The sequence below is a fragment of the Panthera pardus genome, unplaced genomic scaffold (assembly GCF_024362965.1).
Source record: "Panthera pardus isolate Hobbes unplaced genomic scaffold, ASM2436296v1 HiC_scaffold_11, whole genome shotgun sequence".
Taxonomy (NCBI): domain Eukaryota; kingdom Metazoa; phylum Chordata; class Mammalia; order Carnivora; family Felidae; genus Panthera; species Panthera pardus.
Genome location: NW_026526666.1, coordinates 10,049,230 through 10,069,990, shown reverse-complemented (window position 1 = coordinate 10,069,990; position 20,761 = coordinate 10,049,230). Strand labels below are relative to the sequence as shown.

Here is a 20,761-nt window from a genome sequence, read left to right as displayed (position 1 = left end):
GTTTAAAATAGCAAGGTCCAAAAAGAAGAATCTGCCAGCCATTATTCAGCACTTTCCAAGGAAGTAAGACCCTGAATCTGTAGATCTAAGTATTAAAGTCAATAGGGAGAGACATTCTTTTAGGGGCTGGGATGGTCTTTAGGCTTTTCCACATCTCTCAAGACTATTCAATAACATTAGGCTACCAAGCAACCCTCCCATGACTAATTTGCACCAAGCTCCCACCTGTCCCAGGACATACTGACACCACAACCCTGACTCTGGAGCATTAGATTATTTAACCCTCCCCTCCCCTATTATAAGTTAATAAACTGGCATTCTGAATCACACATCAGTTTTTGGTTGGTTAACATGAAATAACCCCATGAATCTGCTCAGTTCTAAGAGCAGGGTAGAAAAAAGTTTAAGAACCTGAAAAACTTAAGACCACACTCTAAACCGGTAATTGAAAAAGTGATTCAGGCCACAAATGGATGTGATGTGGCTTGCACAGGAAGAGAAAAAGGAGAAAGAAAGGAAGAAGAAGAAGGAGAAGGCGGTGGAAGAGGAAGTGGAGGAGGCGGCGGAAAGGCAGGGGGGAGGGAAGATGCTCTGAAAAAAGTCTGGATATTTCGCATAAAAAAGCATCTTCCTGAGGCTCTGGCAGTTTGGCCTGCATTGCCACAGAATAAAACTGACCAGAGTTAAGCAGCCACAGCCCCCTTTGTAGGGGACATTTGCTTTCTAATTCATCACAGACCAACCACACTCCTCTCTATTTCGCTGATATTGAGGTCAAATGTCAACTGTCATTTATCATTCTGCTTGCAGTGTTTTGTCTTCCTTATAGACTTCAAAGAATAAAGAATGCCAGACCTGGTGGATAAGTGCAGATTTTATAAAAAGTGCAAACCACTCTCCACATTAATTCAGTAAAACAAAGCTAGAATCAAAGAAATCAATTTACCTTAATCTGAGTCTGTTCGATTGACTTTTCCCATATCTGCTGATCATATGCTCCAATCTGAAATAGGGAGCAGGCTATTTGAATGATGCAAAGGAAATCCTGTTATTTAGGTCAAATGTCACAAAAGTCACGAAACTACTAAGCATCAATAATACAGTATCTGGGGAATGTTTATGCTTCTCAGAGGTTAGAGTAAGTTATTTAAAGGACTGTTGCACTCAAAAGTCTAAAGTAGCTGGATCGAAAAGTAAGTTAAAAAGTACTGTCCAAAATATTTCAAATTAAGCATTACCTTACAAGATATTTCCACTTCTTAAGGAAAACATCAGTAGGAAAACTAGAGAGGAATAAAAAGGTAACGGACAGCTCAGTAAGACTGTTGCCAGTACCAATCTGAGCTGTGAAGATACAAGTTTCACGTCTAAAAAAAACACAGCAGTTTGATCAGAAGCAAACTTTCAGAGCGTTGCTGGGGCACGGTGTATGCGGCCTGGAGAAGGGAGGGGACTTGAGAGTCCTATTCGGGGACCGGGAACAGAGCCTAAAAGACCTAATGACCTTGCGCCTCGGTTTGTCCGTTGATGTTGAGAGAGAGACACCGTGCAGGAATTGCCGGCACTACCGAGCTTAGGGAAAGCTAACGGGGGATTCTTGGCGGGGGCATTTTGCAGGAAGTCTGCTTTACAAATTAAAAAAGAAAAAAGGTTGATATTACCTTCTTTTGGTACCACGATATAGCATCTCTCTCATTTGAGGCCATCTGTGTCTCCAGCCAGAGAATGGGATTTCACTGAAAACGAAGGAAAAGCAGTCGGTGAGTCCGGTTGCTGAAAGGTACTCTCCCAGTTTGGGTAGAACTCAAAAATCGCTTCTCTCGGCGTCTCCATGAGCTGCTGACTGTCTCCTTCTCCGGCTGGTTGCCAGGAAAAAAAGACAAAAACAGAAGCAAACCAAAAACCTCTGGTGCAGTGGCGCCGGGAGAAGCGTCTCTGCGATATTTGGAGCGAGTGTGTTCAAGGCTGCAGGGGAGGGGAGGGGAGGGGAGGGCAGGTGGCTGGAGTTGGCCCGCACCCCCTCCTCCGCTCCCCGGCGTCCGGCTCTCACCTGGGGCCCGCTGCCCCGCAGTCCGGCGGCCGGGACCTTCCTCCTCAGTGGCCCCGGGCCCGCCATGAGGCCGGGGGAGAGGCGGCGGGCGCCGCAGGCCGCATCTTCCCCCCGGGGCGGAGACGCCGGCGCGGCCGTTACCATGGAGACCGCAGCGGCCGCGCGGGCCTCGGGGGCAGCCGGCCGCCCGCGCCGGGAGGAGGGCAGTCTGCTGCCGCAGCCCCGGCGCCCTCCAAGCGCGGCCTTCAGGGTCACCGGACCGACCCCCAAATAAGCCAGGAATCAACTGGGAAAGGACGGGGATGAGACGTGAAGGAGGGCTTCGCTGGCCGCCAGGGGCTGCGGCAACGGCCGGAGGCTCGGCGCCCGGCTCTTCGGGTGCGGGGCGGAGGGCCCCCCCCCCCCCGACCCCGGCGCGGGAGGCAGCCGCTGCGGGGCGGGCGGGCGTCCTGCGAGGCCCGGCTGGCGGGCGGGCCGTGACTCAGCCGGCCGCGAGCTGGGCGAGGGCAGCGCCGCAGACCACGGTGCGGCCCCGCTGCGGCTTCCGCTTTCCGGGTTTTGCTCGAAAGTGGCTCCGCCCCCGCCCGGGCCTGGCCCCCGGGGCCTCCGCCGGGCTCCCGGACGCAGGGGCTGGGGAGCCACACGACCCTCAGATCACGCTTCAGGTCACTTCCTGAGAAACGACTTGCCCAGACGTCGACCTGAAGGAGGTCGGTCCAGATGTCCTAAGAGCTGCCCGTTCATTCCTTTGTAACACTTCTCTTTGTCTTACGGGTTTCTTTGTGCTCCATTATTTACTGTCGGTCTTCCCTAAAGGGCTGTGGGCTCAGTGCGGTTGGAGCCTGGCAGGAGCCTGGCACACAGGTTCTCAGTCTGGGCTGGATGAACGCAGTTTTCTTGCATTTACGCCGTCCCCGGACGAAGGGCGCGGTGGGCTGCTTGTCACCCTTAACTCTCAGCAGCTCTGAGATTTAAACTTTGCGGGTGCTCGAGACTGAGGGAAGAGGAGGGCCAAGGCTTGGCGCAGTTCCAGGGCACGTTTCCCAAATTAGGGGAGGGGAGGGTGGCGGCGGGAAGAACTGTGTCTAGGCTAAGAGTTCGAGCAGGCTGATAGGGGTCAGGAGAAAGGAATGGCTGCGCGCTAAAAGGAGTATTTAAGGATACCTTCCTAAGGTTTTGAGCTGCTTTCCTCCTCTATAGTGCAGGGCTTTTTGGCCATTAGTGGAACACTGACCCCTAACGGCCGTTCCCACCCCACGTGAAGCAGTGTCCTTGCTTGCCCCAGCAGAGTCAGGTAAAGCTAATGACAGATAATGGTCACATGGGCTACCACTTCAGAAAGCCTGAGAAGTGAGGTTCTAAATGTTTTACAAACATTTCTTACCTATTAAATCGGGGTAAGGTGAAGTCATCCCATTCTACTGCTAAGGAAAATCCACTAAAAAGTATAAGTAACTCCCACAGAACTAATCAAAAATTATTTCATCCAGGCTTGATTTTTATATGGCACGCATAAGCTGTGGTTCCCTTTCTGGTTTGTTTCCTGACAGCGTTCCCCCTTTCTTAAACATAATTCTGCTGGGTTTCGGAACAAATGGCCAACTTTAAAAAAAAAAAAAAAAAGTGACAAATGAGAAAGTCATCTTTATCTAAATATTTAAGTCCTAAATTACATTAATAACAAAAACATTTTACTTCGTTGCTCAGCGCACAGAGACTTTTTGGGGAATTCATGAAAGAACTGAAGTTGCATTAGGGAATAGTAGGAAGGGGCAAATCATCTTACAAACTTTTCAGTGCTAAGACTGCCACTGAACACTGCATAGGCTTTAAACCAAGAACTGCATTCAAATCCCTGTTCCAATTAAAGCACTGTGTGATCTTCTGCAATTTATTCAACCTAACAAGCCTGTTTTCTCACCTGTATTTGTTATCTACCTAGTAAACACTAAAGGCTGTGAATATTAAATGGCCCAAAGCACTTACTGAAAAACCATTAGTTCCCTTCCCAACCAAGGTCTATCAGGGCTTAGGACAAGTATTTCAAAAAGAAGTTCACACAAAATCTGGAGGAAGAAGATCCACTGCATTGTATCACTTAATACATCAACGATGTCCAAAATGTCTGCTCACCATCTTCATTAACACTGCATGCATGTACTTTGAAAAATACGGGCATAGCCAGATGAACAATTTGACTGTCCTCAAGTAGATAAAAACCCAATTTAAGCATCAGAAGGCACAACTACCACAAATGCCAAGTGTAGCTTTTCTTCCCCCAAACTAGCTGCACCTCAATGTGACGGCATTTTCTCATTATCTATGACCTTTTCTTTTAGGAAGGTCACAAGATTTTTTCTAAAATACTAGAAACTAATGGGGACATAACAAGGTGGGAGGATTAATACTTTAAAAACAGGTTTCAGGTAGCTAGAATTCACACGTACTATTCATTTTCTCATGAAACATAAGTAAAGGACAAATCAGACTTTTGTTTATTAAAAAAATACTTTACAGGGAAAAAAAAACCTCTATGCATTCCATTGTCCTATTTTACAAAGAAATAGCTTAACAATTTAACACACTTAGACAGCTACAAAAAAGCACTGTGTTAAAAGGATTATTATTCACACAAATTTAGATTTAAGACTATTCATTAAAAACCTTTTTAAAACACTCGTTAATGTCAATAAACAAACTAAGGCCACACAACGCAAATAGTCCGCCAGGCAAATTATACATTTCATCTATATGCAAAGACCTCTTAGATAAATTAAAGCCACAGGAAAAAAAGTCTTAGCTGCCAATCAAAATGGAGTTTAGTCACAGAAAACACTATTACATGAAAATTTACAACATGTGATAGAAGTAGTACATAAGTATTTCTTTAGAGAATTGAAAAGTGCTATATTAAGAGACAGTGGTCTCAACTACATGCACAAGTGGATCATAAAAAATTTATGAAGAAAATGGAAGGCCATAATATTTATGGAGATACTTGCTTTTAAAGCAACAAACTTTCAGGATGAGCATAGGTCCCTTATGTGGTAAAGAAAAACATTTGTCTTGTACATTTCCTCTACTTACTGCATGACCAATAAATACAGCTACACTTGTTTAAAAAAAAAAAAAAACTTAGAAATATGAACTTCTGCCATGTACTAGTGAAAGGCTCTTTTTTTTTTAACCTGTAGCAATGATAAAATAGATGTATTAGAAAGACACAAACTCAATTACCCTAAAAGTATAAATGCAAATAAATTTTTAATGGCAAATACAGATGAAAATATAATGGGCTAATATTAATGATCAAGAATATATTCACTAAGGGTTTTCTTGAATCTTTGAGTCTTGTTTCTAAATTAGTTTTCATTCTAGACACTATTTATAGAGGGAAAGGCAATAAGCAAAAGTTTCTCCAGGCATTAAGTGTGAACTTTATGCCTATTAAGACTGATGCAAGATGTTGCAAGACATCTTTTCCTAAGGTTTGGTAAAGGATTTTATTTAACAAGCTCCATTTTCCCCCTACAAGAGCTTGTAATGTTAGTCAACTGATATTCCAACTGTCTCCAAGGGGAAAGGGCACCTTTCAAGATTTTAATTAAAAATGATAAAGTTAAGTGAAACAAATCCTAAGTACTGAATAAGCAAATTAAAAGTACAATTAAGCTTAGGGATTCATTTTTAAAGAGTTAAAAATTTGGAGGGGAAAACTAATATGTAGGTTTTTATTATTATTGCTTTATGAATTTGGGATACCTCTTTGCATCCTAATCCTACTCCTAACATATATTGGTAATTACAGAATGACTTCTGGGGCAGGGGGAAGACTTTTATCCTTATTTATGAATACCATAAAATCATTCTAGTTACTAAGTTAGGAATATTCATTTATCGGGTCCTTTCCATAAGCACATTTTTAAAATATCCCTCTGCTCCACAAAATACTCAAACTTACAGCCACGTTCTGCAAGTAACCTCAAAGAGTTGGCACAACAGATAATATACCAAAAAGGAAGATCAGCTTAAATTTCAGTTACAACTTCACTGCCATCACTACTTTACAAATCAGAAGACGCCAGATTGCTCCATGCCTCACTCCACCAAACCAAATAATTTCAAGATTTAGAAAAGTTGCAATCATTTGTATCACTAAACTAGGATACAACTTTGAAAGCAGTAATAAACTCAAAACTTGAGCTTTTATATTCATCAGTCTTTAAAGCATGCTATTAAATCTAATACTCACATAGGACATTCAGTTTCCAGATACATGACTAGCTAAATGTTTCTCTCTCCATTCTATTGCAATTCTAACATACAATGGATTTATTAGTACATGATTTTAAACATTTGTATACTCTTTTCACGTGTTTATATTGGAGGTGAGGGTAGAATGTTTTGGAAAAGGAAAATGGGGATTTGCTTTTGATTGTAGGTCTTTGCAGATCCGCTGGTTCCTGAGTGATTATACACAGTGCTGGCTGTCAGGAGACAGTCTCCTTGTTTATTAGTAATGACCAGCTTAGATGACAGATGGCATCTGCTGGATGGCAAGTGGGAGATGGGGAAATCGGATCTTGGAAGACAAGAAAAATTAAAAAAAAAAAAAAAAAAAAAGTTTTTGCTTTAACAACCTTGTTCTTCATGATTATTTTAAAAAGCAAATGTTGCCTGAGAAGAATTCTACTTTGCACAGCCTAGTAAAGCTCTATGAAATTCTTCTGGACAGAAAAACAAAAACAGAGAAAACCTAAATCCACATACTTTTGTGATTAACCCCTCCCCCCTCCAAAATAACAAAAACACCCTCAAAGGCAGGTCCCTTTAAAAACTAGTCTTGATAAACTAGAATTCACCCTAGAATTTATACCCAAGATTTTAAAACACCCCTGCAATAATCACATTACTTTTCATACCATTCTAATTACCTTATTTACAAAGATAACTAAAACCAACATCACTTCCAATTCATAAATGGTTTACATTGAAATGTTTCTCTATTTGTCTTCATCCTTTGTAACAGAGAATACATACATATACATATATATAAGGAATAATACAGATTCTAACTAATCACTGCAGTATTTGCTGATGGTTACTTTTCTATCGGTTTACACAGTGACCTCTATACTTTGCTAATATGCATTTAAACTACACAACAATATTGCACAAAGTAATATTTATATAAGATTTAGCCTATTTCAGAATATTTTAGAGAAAATTCATATTTGATATTTCAAAAGATGCAGCTAAGTTTTCATGGTGACAGACATAATAAAGCAGCATCTTTTTTTTTTTTTTTTTTTTTTTTTGCCTATGTTAATGTAAATATTCCAAATCTCACCCTCCAGGAAAAAAATCTCCAAATTGCACTATAACCAGGTAGATACAAGAATCTGGTCTTAGGTGTGGGGAATACTCTTCCTTTAATGAACAAAAGGCCTATTGTATTATTAACTAAGAGAAAGTGAAATGTGTATCATGTTAACATTCTAAAATAATAGAAAGTTAAGACTACACTAGCTATATGAACTGTGCCTGTTTGAAAAAAAATTTTTAAATACTCAGGCACTAAGCATTAGGTTACCTGAAACTCTAGGATGAAGTCTAGTGCCATAATCGTTATTAGACTGTAGCAACACCCAGTAATAGTAAATAAACCCAAGTATTCACCAGTTAAAACTGTGAATCAAAGTGTCTCAACAGATCTTTATCATGAAAAGATTGAAGCCAAGTGACAAAAAAAGTTTTTCCTAAGTTTCATGCACAAAATATGGCAGCCTCATCAGAAAGATTGATATCATTCTCTAGGTTTGATACTCATGATCAGTTTAAGAAGCAAAAGTATCCACACAAAGTGTGAGGATGCTAGGTAGCAGAACGACAGAGTATCATGTCAACATTATCTCTTTTACCCAATTATCTTCCATAGTTACCATGTTTCTAGAAGAGATTAATGAACCATGGATAATGAATGACCAAGGACTATTCATCTTTAGATATTTTTAATTGAAATATCCACTGGGCTTTAAATAACAGATACAAAAAAAAAGACAGTTTGGATCAGAAAGTGCTGTGCTTTCTCTTTTGTTAAGAAACCAGAGAGCCACTGGATTTTCCTTAGAAACTACCTGTTCTTTATGGTTGGAACTTACTTGCCCACGTACAAGATGCAGGAACACTCTCCTGCAACCTATGCCATTTTTACTGTAGAAAATTGAAGCTGTGCCATAAAGACACAAGTACTAAAGCATAAATCTGACCTTCTATCATAAAAACAGCAAATATGGCAAGAGACGAGGCAAGATAAAATTAAGGGAAGTGAATAATTTACCAAATAAGAATCTGTTATTCCAGAGAATTCTCAGTTTGATTTGAAGAAGAGATTGAATTGTTACCTCACACCTTAAAACAGAAAGTAGCAGCAGACCCACTATTACATACTGTACTAACGGGATAAGATACAACTCTTAACTTTGCATAATCTGTGTAAAAAAGATATGCTTGACATTTGTGGAATGTCATTTCTCTTTATAGAATTATAGGCAAGATTTCTCCAATAAAACTTAACTTAAGCCAGTTATAAAACTATAACTTCACATCAAAATTTAAAAAAGTTAAAAAATGTGTTTGAATATGTACATATCACACAGGAGTGCTCGAATGTTCCTGTAGATTGTGTTGCTGGTCAGAGTCCAGTCTACTTTCCACCTTTAAAACTGGAATAGGCGGAGTCATCTGATCTTGCTGTAGATTAAGTTCTGATGAAGGGAAGGACGATGAAGCAGTCGTCAAAAGCTGCATCTCTCTGCATGTCTCTTCAGATTCAGTTTTTACCCTCACACACTGGGAGTCAACTTCTAATTCTCGCTTTCCAGTTAAATCACAGTCCATGTTAGAACCGCTTTCTGTGTTTTGAGTGGCTTCCACAACAGGGTGGTACTGTTTAAGCCTTATATGCCAAGCTAAGCTGCACACTGCTGACACTGTTTTGAACTGATGAATGACATTTCTAGGGATGAAGTAAATATCATTGTCACACAGCTGAATTCTAGCATAACGAATGCCTTCCCGCCTCATTTGGTTTAGTTTAGCTTCATCCACCCACTGTACACACTGCAGAAAAAAGGAAAGTTGCATGAGACTTCAAAATATGTAGTGTAGTAATTCAGTCAAACAAAGTATTAGAATTAGCACAGGAAAATAGTCGTAGGGCCAAATTAAAGGCAGGCAATACTAAGTATCAGACAACTTTCTAAAATTGCCTGTAATGCTTGGGAAACATTTTTCCTCATATTTTACTACCTCTCTGATAACAAAGTACAGGTTCAAGTCAGGATAGCCTAAGGAATCATTTAAACAAGTATTTCAAAGTGCAGCTAAGTATCAATAACATATTCTTTGCCACAACTGAGGACAACATTTATATGTTGCCTTTTATAGATGAGGGCACACAGTACTCCAGGGGGTCCTCAGCTGAGACTCTTTACAGCCAGAACTGAGCAGTCCGGACCCTCTGGCCATCTGGGCCAACCGGGTATCCCAAAGATTAAAGGGATCTCAAGCATTCTATTTGGGAAGCTCTGTGTTAATGATTTTTGACACTCTCCACACACAGCTTTTAATAGCACTTGAAATTAAATTTACCATCCCATGTATCCAACTATAAGATCAAATGCAAAATAAACTGCGTATAGATCCTTTTTCTGTTATCTCACTCAAAAGATAATAAAAAAGCAAAAGTTTCACCTGGGAAACTGGAGGTTCATGAAGGTCTAACTGAAGTCTCTGTACAACATCAGTAAAATCCTCAGCATGAAAACAAATCACATCTTTGGTTATGCGAGGCTGGTCACTCCTAAGATTAACAAAATTAAGTTTCAGAAACCTGCATCTCATAACGGAAAATGATGACAAATTTCAGTTCTCCTATTCTTGGAAATGCTCCTACTAGCACAGAAATAGACACACAGGAATATACATTTGCTTCTTTAAGCAACATTTAAAAAATAAATAAAACACCAATAAAGCTGTTTAAAAAAATGAAAATTAGATTAGTTGTTACAAAAAACAGCAGTGACTAAAAACAGTTTCATTCTAAACTAGTTGCAACTGCATCCTTTCACCACCCTGTAATGTCATCAGGATGGAACACAGTGGAGAGAAAACATACCAGCCACATAACTATCACACCTTCCAGTTTTCAAACTGGGGGGGTGGGGGTGGGGGGTGACAGAATGATCTTTAACTTGAAATACTTACTGTCAAGCTGTGATTGAACTATGCTTCCAAAAAAGGTCAAACTCTATAGTAATACTGAAGGCCGCGAAGTTATAAATATGAAAAACAAAACAGTTTTTAGACAAACTAAATTCCATGCTCTGAGCTTTGGGTTCCAACTGAATGTAAAAGGGTGCAGCCACTGTGGAAAATAGTATAGCAGTTCCTCCAAAAATTAAAAATAGAATTATCAAATGATCCAGCAATTCCACTTCCAGGGATATACCCAAAAGACTGAAAGCAGAGACATGAAGAGATGTTTTTTCAGAGCAGCCAAAAGGTGGAAGCAACCCAAGTGTCCGCTGATGAGTGAAACCAGATAAACAAAATGTGCCATATACATATAATGTAATACTACTCAGCGTTAAAAAGGAAGGAAATTATGACACATGATATAATATGGATGAACCCTGAAGATATTATGCTAACTAAAATAAGCCAGTCACAAAAGAACTACTGTGTGATTCCACTTATACGAGGTATTTAAAGTAGTCAAATTCATAGAAACAGTAAGTACAATGAAGGCTACCAGGAGCTGGGGAGAGAGGAGAAAAGGGGTTAAGGTTTACTGGTTTCAGAGTTACAGTTTTGCAAGACAAAAAAGCTCTCAAAATCTGCTTTGCAACAATGTAAATATACTTAACACCACTGAAATGTACACTTAAAATGGCAAAGATTTTTCATTTTAATTTCATGTTATGGGTATTTTACCACAATTTCTAAAAAAAAAATTAGTCCCCAAACTTTTAAATGGAGTCCACATTTTCTCAGACAACATTAACCAACCTTATAGTTGAGTTTCATTAACTTACCATTCACCAAACTGTACAGCTTTCAAAACCCCAACAGCAGCCGTACTCTGCCAGTCAAACCCCTGACCTACATGGTCAGCATGAGCTCTTGTCCTATCTTCAAAGAGGACTTCACGGGGTTCACTGGTCCGAGGTAGGTACTGGAGATTTTTAATTTCATTCATTGATCTGGAGTTGATTTGGTTGTGAAGTAAAGGGGGGAGGGGAGGAAAGTATTAATAGCAGTAAGGTGAAAAAGTCTGCTAAAATATCAAATTTTAAATAAGATCAGAACTGATAAGGGTTCCATGATTTTGATCATTAACATTTAACACACTATACCGTAATGCTCAATGTCATTACCTTCTTCTCTTGGGATGTCATGATAATGTAGAGGCTATATTTTTTATTTGGCTCAAATGTAGTGTTACAATTTACAAAATTTAGTTTTCAAGCAATAGGAAACACAATTCAAAGTTCAAGGCTGTATGTTTCTTCACCCTCAGTCATCTTAATTCTCAAAACAGACTTGATTCAAGATGGAAAACTGAGCATGTACATGATCTCCTTCCACATTAAAATGAAAGTAAAAGGTTTCAAACTAATATGGTAGGGGTGGGAGAGAGAAGATGGGCGAATGGATAAGAATACAGATGAAACATAACTGGCTGTGAGTTGATAACTGCTGACATTGACCACATGAGACTTTAGTATATTATCTTCTGCTTTTTCATGTGCTCAAGAATTTCTAAATATAATAATCTAAAGGTGATAGTAAAGGAATGAATAAGAACCAACAAAGGAAATGAATTAGTGCATGAACAATATCAACAAATTTCTGGAAGATGGAAAATGATTAAAAGTGTCTAGTAAAACTAAGCAGAGAAAGCCACAGGCCTAGAATACACTAGAAGGGAATAGCAACTAAAAAGGCAGCTGGCCTGCCCAAAAGACCTTGAAGACTAAGAGGTGCAAAAAAGAAAAAAAAAAAAAAAAAAGCCCATTATCATGATGTTAACAGACAGAAATGTAGTAAGGCTGAGAAAGGGGGAATTAAAGTGAAATTCTGCAAATAAACCAGTCACCCACCACCCCTGTGAGTAGAAATGAGGTCAGGCATCTACCCCCATGCTATGGTTGATCCACTCAGCATCCATCTATCCTATTTATTTCCCTGACAGAACTCTGATTCTCATTAGGTATCTGCTCCTGCCCCATAAGTGACCTCATTTACAAGTTTCAAAGGTAGATCCTGATGAATCCTGACAAACTGTGGCAAACACATGCCCCTTGCCAGTAACTGATTTAAAAATGGAACAAACACACATGCAAAGATGCTCAACGTCGCTCCTCATCAGGGAAATACAAATCAAAACCACACTCAGGTATCACCTCACACCAGTCAGAGTGGCCAAAATGAACAAATCAGGAGACTATAGATGCTGGAGAGGATGCGGAGAAACGGGAACCCTCTTGCACTGTCGGTGGGAATGCAAACTGGTACAGCCACTCTGGAAAACAGTGTGGAGGTTCCTCAAAAAATTAAAAATAGACCTACCCTATGACCCAGCAATAGCACTGCTAGGAATTTACCCAAGGGATACAGGAGTACTGATGCATAGGGGCACTTGTACCCCAATGTTTATAGCAGCACTCTCAACAATAGCCAAATTATGGAAAGAGCCTAAATGTCCATCAACTGATGAATGGATAAAGAAATTGTGGTTTATATACACAATGGAGTACTACATGGCAATGAGAAAGAATGAAATATGGCCCTTTGTAGCAACGTGGATGGAACTGGAGAGTGTGATAAGTGAAATAAGCCACACAGAGAAAGACAGATACCATATGTTTTCACTCTTATGTGGATACTGAGAAACTTAACAGAAACCCATGGGGGAGGGGAAGGGAAAAAAAAAAGAGGTTAGAGTGGGAGAGAGCCAAAGCATAAGAGACTCTTAAAAACTGAGAACAAACTGAGGCTTGATGGGGGGTGGGAGGGAGGGCAGGGTGGGTGATGGGCATTGAGGAGGGCACCTGTTGGGATGAGCACTGGGTGTTGTATGGAAACCAATTTGACAATAAATTTCATATATTGAAAAAAAAAAAAATGGACACAAACTGACTCTGGCCAGCAGTAAGAGAGGAAATTTGCTAAGGAGACTTCTGGGAAGTTTCCTAGCTTGTATGACAGAAGAAAAGATGCTTTTTTTCTTCTATTGCATATAACTAGATCCATATGTGATACCTAGACCACAATAATCATCCAGCAACCATAAAGAAAGCCACTGTGAGTACAAAGCCCAGGCAAAGAACATGATAGCAGAGAAAAAGACCCAATTCCTTGATGAAAGTACTGAATCACTGACCATATATATATATATTTGGTGCCAAGAGCCAAGCTCTCTAGACTTCTTAATACATAAGATAATATTTTATGAACCAGTTTGAATCAAATTTTTGCTGCTTGTAGCCAAAAGCATCCTGATAAACTTTCAGAAAAACAAAAACAAAAAAAACCTTCATGTTCTCTAAACACACTAAACTTACCATATTCATAGAACTAATGTAATCCTCTGGCATGTGGCCATACCCTTTCATGTCCAATTCTATGCCTATTAACTCTAAAGTGAAGCCTACCTAGTCATAAGCCTCACTGAAATATAAATAGAACGTCCGGTAAGCCCAATGCTTTATTTCTAAATATGAATGTGTCAACCACAAATCACCAAATATGTGAAGACAGCCTGTAGCAGCCTGACAAAGACCAAAATAAACCATGCTAAAATGTAAGAATTCCAAAGAAAAAAGTCGAGTGAATGTCCCCAAATCAAAAGCAAACAGATAATAAGAAATATGAGGATAATCAAACTGGGAGATCTGTTACTCCGTCAACAGTAGTTTCAGAAAGAAATAACAGAAAATGAAGAGATTGCCAAAGCAGTTAAGCAAGAAAAATTCCCAGAAATGAAAGGAGAATCTTTCTAGGACCTATCAAATCACAAGAAAGATTAAATATAATAATAAGAATGAAAGACCCAAATATGTATCATTGTGAAATTAAGCTTTCAGAGAGGAAAATAAGTTACCTATAAAAAAAAAAATTACATTGGCATTAAGACTTCTCATAAACAATATTAGATACCAGAAAACACTGTGGTAAGCTACAAGTTTTAAGGGAAAATACATCCTCTGGAATCCAGTTAAGCTATCAATCCTATTTCATGAGAAAAAAAGGAATTTTCAGACATATCATGACTCAGAATATTTCTGAGAATATTCCTTTTCTTCCTTTTCTTAGAATGTTACTTGAGAATGTGCTAAATCAAAAGAAGGAAATAAACCCAGGAAGACAACTAACTGTAGGTTAATACAGAAATGCATTAAGTGGGAGGTCCTACGTTGATAACTGTGAAAAAAGCTTTTCACATTGAAGAGAACACAGAGCTCCAAAAGGTTTCCAGGTAAAAAAGTTATGTGTTAGAGCATACAGTATGATTAAAGTTTTGGATTCTTGAGGATATGACAAAAGCACAGAAAGCAAGGTAACTATCAACATTCTCAAAAAAACAAAAAACAAAAACAACTATAAAAAAAAAAACCAAAAACAAAAACCATAGCCAAAGTCAAAGCCATAGAGAAAGGGTGATTCTAGAAGAAAGAATTGTATTTGGAGCAAAAAAGAGAATAGAAGATATTAGGGATATGGTCAAGAAAACTGTATGTCCCCCTTCAAAAGAGGGGCAATCAGAAACTGCAGGGAAAACGGATTAAAACAAAACAAAAAAAAAGCACAGTCCAAACATGAAACTATTTAAAATGTAGCATGATTTTCAGTATCTAGGTGAAATATAGGAAAGATTCTTTTGTATATTACCCCTTTGAGTAATAAGTAACATTGGAAATTTAGAATGTAACTTTTTAGCCTATTGGTTGGGTCTGCATAAACTTACCTTCCCATAATATAAATGGCATTTACTGGTTTTCAAATCCTAGAATACACCTATTGACAAAGCATATAAAACCTAATTATGGCTTTAAAGCACAATATGAATTAACCTCAACAATGCATAAGCGCAGCTGACAAAAAGTAGAAAGGAGGAGGAAGAAAGTAGAGAGTCATTTAACTATTGGGAGACAAGGTGAAGGGAAGGAGTCCTAATCTATCATACCAAGAAATTGACAAATTTCCTGCCAAAGTCTTAAAACAAAAGACATTAAAAACAGAAATGGTTTTTGCCTCTGGTAAAAAGGTATCTGCATCTGGAGGGAAAGGTGGCCAGGATTTTTCATTACAAACCCTACCGTACTATTTGATTTTTTAAAACCCTGTGCATGTATTTCTTTAAAGTCCATAAATTCAAAGGCCATCTTCATTAGCAGTGCCCTTGATCACCCGACACTTCTCACAGTGATTTCACTATCTTCAGCAATAGAGCATTCTCATTAACACAAAAAGATGACGTTAGCATTTTAAGTTCTGATTTATTCACTCTAATTCAAAGTGCCTTTGGATACTTTGCTTAAGAATATTTAACCCCAATAAAAATAAAATTTGATAGCCCCTCATATTAGTGGAGAAAAAATAAATTATTAAGCAAATGATGTTGGTACAGGTGCCTAACTACTTGGAAAAAATGATCAATCTCTCCCTCTGTCCTGAAATCAATACCATGTAAGTAAAACACGTAAATATTGAAATCACAAAAGTACTAGGAGAAAATATAGATGAATATTTTATAATAATGAGAAAAGGCATTTCTAAGCCTGCCAGTAGGATAGAAACCTCAGAGGAAAAGACAGATCTGACAACATATAAAAATCTCTGTAAGGAAAAATAAATGGGGGGTTGAGGGGGGAGGGGTTGAGTAAAGATAAAACTGAAGCTAAAAAAGAATGAGGAAAATGTGCAACATTTAAAAAAAATAGTTAATAGTCCTATAGAGAATTTTAAATAAAAAATAGCCTAGTAGAAATATGGGTAAAATGAAAAAGGAATCACAAAAGAAGAAACACAAACCCTCAAAGAAAAACTAATTAAAATGAGACATTTCTGCCCAGTCAGATCAACAAAATTTAAAAAAATGTTAATGGGGCACCTGGGTGGCTCAGTCAGTTAAGTGTCCGACTTCAGTTCAGGTCATGATCTCACGGTCTGTGAGTTTGAGCCCCGCGTCAGGCTCTGTGCTGACAGCTCAGCCTGGCGCCTACTTTGGATTCTGTGTCTCCCTACCAACCAGCCATCCATGTAGTCAGCCAACAAGCCAGCCATAGGTACCCCACAATCAGTGATGTGTTATACATTTCCAAACAACCGGCGTTGGGGGAAGATGGCTGACTGCAGCTGATTTGCTTATTTCTGTGGTATAAATACTCCCAACATGTCCAATTTCAAGCAACTAATGTGACCTCATTCTATGTGGAACAGGGAGGCTAATAATGGCCCTGTGAGCTGGCTCCAGCATACCACTGTCAGGTTTGTCAAAAAATTTACACTAAAAAAGAACTGGTTAAATAAATTCTGATACAACCACTCAGTGAGAACAAAGTAGTCATTTAGAAATGATGATATAAGTGCATCTAATAGAACACATAAACTTAAGGGATTAAAAAAACCAAGTTTAAAAGTAAACATCACATGAAGAATAAGCTCATTTGTGTATAAAGTTTATGAGTATAACAAACTAAAATCTGAAAGGCTGCTATGCCTCAATGGGTGGGATTATGGGTACATTTTGCCTTTGTTTTACTATTATCTGATTTTTCTAAAAGTTTGTAATAATCAAGAAACAAACAGTGGTCGCTTCCTTTTTGGAAAGATCACAGTACTGTATACATACAGTACTTAAGAATTTAGAATTTCAAGACTCATCATCATGATGTACAAAACCTGCTGTGGTCTAGCAATGTGCAGAAGTTTTAGTTTACTCCAAGTTCTACCCTTTCATCACCTTGCATTCACATATAGTTTTTACAAAATACTTTCGCACAGTATCTCAAGTACCTAAGGTTATTCCATACTTAGCCTTAGCATCATTCCCCTGGGAGCTTTAAGGTAAGGTCTACACTAGTCTATTAAAATGCACTTCTGGGTACTTATCTGGAGTTGCTATTTCCATAGTCGAAACAAATATGAATCATTTTCAGTCTCATTAGATTTTTCACAGTACCAGAATAAGTTAATCTACATTTGTTTTAAGTGTCTGAAACACAAAATATGTTAGCCCAGTATGAATTACTATAGGAGATATACATTACTGGTTTCATTCAGCAAAGACTGATCACCTGCTTATGTGCCATGGAGATTGAGAAGAATAAAACATAGTCACTGTCCTCAGAGCTCAAAATTTAGTAAAAACCAAAAACATGTAAACAGATCATTAATGAAGAATGATGTGTGAGCACAGAGAAGGGAACAATTAATTGTCTATGCTTCACAAAGGAAGTGACATCTAAGTTTAGTTTTGAAACTTATTAAGCGCCTGTCAGGTAGAAAGGAAAATGGGGGAGAAGCCATTCCAAATAAAAAGAACAGTGCAAAAGCACAGAGTTGTCAAAGACCACGGTTTGAAAAGTGAACTCTGCATGGCTAGAGTAACTATAAACTGATCTAGCTAGAAGAACTTTTGGGGCCAGATTATGAAAGATCCTTGTAGACCACACAAAGAAGTTTGGACTTTCACCTTGTAGGCAGTTAGGACCCAGGTTTTAAGAAAACAGGCAAAAATTAAAGTTGTTTTTTAGAAGTATGCCTCACTCTGGTGACTAATGAGAAGGCTGGACTAAGAAACTGACCACTAAAGACTTATTTAAGATAGCTCTTAAAATGGTTTTCAAACTGTGTTCAGGTCTCAATCATTTTTATTAGCAACCAAATTTTTAAAAAGTGCTTTTGCTTATTTGGGAAAAATAAATGTTTACCGTCGTCTTTTGAAGGGTGACTTTGGCATATCTGCTGTAGGGATCATCTGCTCTCCTGGCCTAACCCACATGATAGGCCCATCATCACTCTGGGACCTACACTGGAGTCGGAGGCTGGAAAGTGTACCCCAGGGCAAAGTCATCTAGAAGTCAGATAAATGAGTCACGTTAAAAAAAATCTTTTTGACTATTTACAAGTTAATCCCACTACCACCCAAAATAAAGCTCTAGGAAGTTGATTTTGTGTATGTACATGAATAAATGCTATATTAGATAGTAATTTATATGTAAAAAAGAATCATTGAAGTTAATTATTCCGAACCAATTTTTTTAAACATTCCTATTCAAAACACTAGATAAAATGTAATTTTACTAGACAAAATTAACTTAACATTGTTTTCACAGAAAGTGCCCACTTAAATAATGATCAGAACTCTAATAATTGGAATTAACACTCACTTTCAGAAATGGTGATTCTTCTAACATATCAAGGAACTCTGGGAAATAATCACCAACTTCTTCATCTACTGCTCCAACAAGACTTATCTGCCGCATGGGACCTGCTCGGTAGGTGCCACAGCAGTATGTCCTGTTGACCTGAGATAAAACGAAAGAGGGAGGATAAAGGACTGAAGTACACTATAATATAATTAAAGAATTATAAAACAGTATTGTTTCCAATGTTGCTATTTCTTTTACATACTATGAACTCAACAGTCTGTACCTTGGATAAAGCCCATAGTTACAGAAAGATGCTCTCGCACACTGACACATTAATATGGTAAGTGCCACAAACAGAAATTTCAAAGAGCAAGTTAGTCTATGATCCCAACATCTCAAAGAAACATTGAAGACATTAAGATACACTTAAACTTCTCTGAGAATGATTTTTTATACTTTGAAAACACTCTAAACTGATCTTTATTTTGGAAAGAAAAAAATCGGCAAATAAAAAGTAAAACTGGCAGGGCAGAGAAAATTAAAAAAAAAAAAAAAAGAGAGAGAGAGAGAGAGACCACGGTCAGATTAATCTTCCATATCCATTTTGTATTCCCTAGTGAAAACCTTCGTATCAGGCAAGATACCAGGCTGTTATCAAACCCAATCTCCCTCCCAGTTACTTGCATGTAAGATCCTCTACCCTAGGCAAACTGATCTTTTTGTCTACCCAACTTATGCCAAACTTCCTTCTACCTACAATGATTTTTCTCTTAAATATGCCCTACTTGGAATGTCCTCTTTTCTGTCAACCCAAATCTTATCTTTCAAAGATCAGTTCTTTTTTTCTGGAAGCCTTCCTGATCACCCTTCATGATCTTTTCCTTTTCTGAAACACAGAGACACTTTCTTTACATCAACTCTCTAGTGAATTTAGGGCATATTTTATACCAATTTGTAGCCCAGAGAATCCAAGCATTCAAATGGAATCTACTAATACACCTGAAACTAGTATTACACTGTATGATAACTAATTGGAATTTAAACTTTAAAAAAAATTTTAACGGAACCTACCAATTGATTTGATACAATCTGATATTATTCTTCTATGTCACTTCTTGTATTTTCTTAGGCAGAGAGAGAGGAAGACACAGAATCCAAAGCAGGCTCCAGGCTCTGACCTGTCAGCACAGAGCCCAATGTGGGGCTCGAACCCACTAACTATGAGATCATAGTTAGTGAAACCAAGTCAGACACTTAACCGACTAAGGCCACCCAGGTGCCCCTTCCCACCTCCAATTTAAAATGAATGTTTCTCAGGGCACCTAGGTGGCTCAGCTGGTTAAGTGTCCAACCTGGTTTCAGCTCAGGTCATGATCTCACAGTTCATGGATTCGAACCCACTAATAGTGCAGAGCCTGCTTGGGATTCTCTCTCTCTGCCCCTTCCCTGCACCCTCTCTCTCAAAATAAACAAATAAACTTAAAAATAAACAAAGAAATAAATAAGTAAAATGTTTCTCAAGGATAAAGACAGATCCATGCATACAAATGACTAAACTAAAAATGCTGAATTCTAAGCAGACTTTCCACCTTGGATCAGTAACCAAACATTCACTATCTTAGTTATGGTGCAGATTAGATTGAAAGGCCTAATATACAGTTGTACCTTTATAAGGCAGGTCACTATTGAACATTAAAAAAAAAAAAACTAAGAATCAATTGGGATTGTTTTAAATATCCTTTTGCCTCAATACAAGGCATAAATGACCATCCAGTTTTTTTTTTTAACTTTTTTAATGTTTGTTTATTTTTGAGAGAGACAGTGTGAGTGGGGGAGGGGCAGAGAGAGAGGGAGACACAGATTTGAAGCAGGTTCCAGGCTCTGAACTGTCAGCACAGAATCCAACATGGGGCTCGAACCCTTGTACTGTGAGATCATGACCTGCGCTGAAGTCGGATGCTCAACCAACTGAGCCACCCAGGCACCCCAGACCATCTAGCATTTTTTACACAATTCTTTACTATTAGTTCTTCAGCAACATTTTCAGAACCCACTATTTTTTTCTGTAGACAATTTAATAGCACCCCTATACATACACAATACAAACAACAACAACAAAAAAAGGGCTTAGATCCTATACTCAAATATCGGGGATTTCTTAACTCCTTACAAATCTTTCCGAAAATCACCTTATATGATCATTAAGCAGCAACTGCCCAGGACAAAATTACTTTCTTTCCATATCTATTTGTATGAGTTACCTTCCCAT

General features: G+C 38.5%; 2 protein-coding genes across 15 annotated transcripts in view; both read right to left on the bottom strand.

Moving 5' to 3' along the window:
* Positions 1-2,161, bottom strand: part of PHTF1 (putative homeodomain transcription factor 1) — a 93,815-nt gene extending 91,654 nt beyond the window's left edge. For 12 of the 14 annotated variants that reach the window (XR_008418055.1, XR_008418060.1, XR_008418061.1 and 9 more), the window contains exons 1-3: positions 2,051-2,161; positions 1,662-1,736; positions 947-1,003 (exon numbers count right to left, since the gene is read on the bottom strand). Coding sequence is in view for 4 of the 14 variants with exons in the window: in XM_019457887.2 (XP_019313432.1) it covers positions 947-1,003; positions 1,662-1,706 (102 nt within the window). In the remaining 10 variants the exon portion in view is untranslated. Of the gene's footprint in view, positions 1-946; positions 1,004-1,238; positions 1,284-1,661; positions 1,737-2,050 lie in introns of those variants that run through there. The other 2 variants (XM_019457891.2, XM_019457892.2) reach the window with 1 other exon arrangement.
* Positions 2,162-4,522: 2,361 nt separating this feature from the next.
* The window catches only part of RSBN1 (round spermatid basic protein 1), a 47,051-nt gene continuing 30,812 nt past the window's right edge, over positions 4,523-20,761 (bottom strand). The window contains exons 3-7 of the mRNA XM_019457886.2: positions 18,511-18,648; positions 18,052-18,194; positions 11,149-11,316; positions 9,806-9,914; positions 4,523-9,172 (exon numbers count right to left, since the gene is read on the bottom strand). Of these exons, the coding sequence (XP_019313431.1) occupies positions 8,702-9,172; positions 9,806-9,914; positions 11,149-11,316; positions 18,052-18,194; positions 18,511-18,648 (1,029 nt within the window). The 3' untranslated portion in view covers positions 4,523-8,701. The remainder of the gene's footprint in view (positions 9,173-9,805; positions 9,915-11,148; positions 11,317-18,051; positions 18,195-18,510; positions 18,649-20,761) is intronic.